The 2210-nt window shown below is 47.3% G+C and overlaps 1 protein-coding gene across 1 annotated transcript in view; it reads left to right on the top strand.

Annotated features, from left to right (window-relative positions):
- Positions 1-1651: 1651 nt before the first annotated feature.
- Positions 1652-2210, top strand: part of LOC104514518 (glucose-fructose oxidoreductase domain-containing protein 1-like) — a 1293-nt gene continuing 734 nt past the window's right edge. The window contains 1 exon segment of the mRNA XM_010158234.1: positions 1652-2210. This exon segment is cut by the window's right edge and continues 35 nt beyond it. Within this exon segment, the coding sequence (XP_010156536.1) occupies positions 1700-2210 (511 nt within the window). The 5' untranslated portion in view covers positions 1652-1699.

Genomic DNA, 2210 nt, shown 5'->3' with positions numbered 1-2210 from the left:
CAACTCCATCACCAGTAGCAGTCTGTAAAGGTGAGAGAGAAAAGTGAGAAGGGGAGACTGTGGCCACTGAATAGAGGATTCCTGCCTAATATAAGAGGAAAATGAGCACGTCCCTACTTAGCTGATGAAGTAGATGGTAAACAGGAGCAAGTTGAAGGAACCCTTCTTGTCTGTTAACTAGATGTAACTGCCACTTCAGTGGTGACAGCCCTCCCTCCAGTTCCAGTTACTCAAATAGCAGCAGACAAAGACAGGGAATAGGCAGTGTGGATAAGCTGGTTATTGACTGTTTCGACTGTGTGACCCCCTTCTTCTAGTCAGGCTGTTAAATATTCATCTAAGTGGGCTCAGGCAGATCCCTACCATCTGTCTGTATTTATATGACTTCATCCCAACAGCTCCAAAACATGTAAAATTTTATCTTCACAACAACTCTTTAAAGAAGGGATTTCTCACCTGTCTGTGAAAGAGAATCAAAACACGAAGTGATTTAGCGAGTAACCAGATTTATTTGTCTGGACTCCAGTGGACAGGTTCCAAATTCAGCTCTTTTAAAGTTCCAGCTATAGCCCGAGGCTCTCAAGGCAAGTTCATATCTATTGTGATGAGGTGTTGTATCGCTCATCTAATATTGCTCATTAAATGTAAAACCAATCTTTGTATGCAACTAAAAAGGGGACTGGAGCCTCTGTCACTGTATGTGTGTATGGGTACAGAATGGAAGTATTTGACGAGGAGAAATCAATAATAAACCCATTATTGAGGCATCTCAGCCTGCACTGCATTCAGCTGCGCACCTTGATGGCCAGATAAAACAGAACTGTCATGCAAGCTTCGGTAAACAGTGTGCCCATATGGGCAATTCTGTGAGGGAACAGATTGTTACAGCTACGTTTGACCTGGTTTAGAGCAATCGTGGCTCTCCCTTGGCACCGAGGATGCGCTGCTGCCATTTCAGCAGAGCTGCCTCAAAAAAAAAAAAAGAGTGCCATTGTCAGAATAGTGTGGCATTTTATGAGTGAGAAGCAATTTCTACACTTTAAATCAAGCAACAAGCCCAGTACTTCTCCCTCTTCAGCCAGAGCCTCTTATTCTGAACAGGAAAGACAAAGGGACAAGGCCATTGAGAGGACAAGCCCAGCCTTTTCAGTGTACCTACGTTAAGTTGCTGCGTACGTGTGGCCGTGCTGCTCGTACGCTTCAGGGGTTTGAATCTGAACCTCAGGTGCGGGTCTCAGAAGCCCACTCACAGGCAGGCTATCCCAGAAGAGACGTCGGTGAGATGGCTGCGTGGGAGTGGTTGGTTTCGTACCTGCTCCAGAAGGTGGTAGATGTGGGGTAGCGGTCCACCTTACCTTAGCTCAGTTTCTTAACTGCCCAGGCCCTCGCTTTCATGCTATTTTTAGGTGAGAGGGCATTTTGAAAATAATGAGGGATACATTTTCGCTGTGGTGCTGGAGGAACTCTGACACGCGTTTTGGAAACGTGCCAGAGATCTTTATGCCTTTAATGCCATATTGAAACGTTTCCTTCCTTCAAGAATCTTTCTCCTTGGCTTAGTCTTTAAGAGTAGCCTCGAGGCTTTCAGTTTTCTCAGTCAGTATGTTTTTGTTGATGATTTTTTGTTTTAATCTGTTTTTCAGGTATTGGGAAAAATGTCATCTGTGACCGAACGGCAACTCCCCTGGATGCTTTCAGGATGATGACTGCGGCTCATTATTACCCAAAGCTCATGAGCATCATGGGGAACGTTTTGCGCTTCCTGCCCGCTTTCGTGAAGATGAAGCAGCTGATTCAGGAGGGTTATGTAGGGGAGCTGCTGGTGTGCGAGGTGCAGGTTCACAGCGGAAGCCTGCTAGGCAAGAAGTACAACTGGAGCTGTGATGACCTGATGGGAGGCGGGGGCTTGCACTCCGTCGGCACCTATATCATCGACCTCCTGACCTTCCTCACCAGCCAGAAGGCCGTGAAAGTGCACGGGTTGCTCAAGACCTTCGTGAAGCAGACAGACCACATCAAGGGGATACGGCAGATCACCAGCGACGACTTCTGTACGTTTCAGATGGTCCTGGAAGGCGGCGTCTGCTGCACGGTGACGCTCAACTTCAACGTCCCGGGGGAGTTCAAACAAGACATTATTGTAGTGGGTTCGGCGGGACGGCTGATTGTAATAGGCACTGATCTCTATGGACAGAGCAACAGCTCTCCTC

The sequence above is a fragment of the Eurypyga helias genome, unplaced genomic scaffold (genome assembly GCF_000690775.1).
Source record: "Eurypyga helias isolate BGI_N326 unplaced genomic scaffold, ASM69077v1 scaffold849, whole genome shotgun sequence".
Classification (NCBI taxonomy): Eukaryota; Metazoa; Chordata; class Aves; order Eurypygiformes; family Eurypygidae; genus Eurypyga; species Eurypyga helias.
This window is presented reverse-complemented; position numbering and strand designations above follow the sequence as displayed.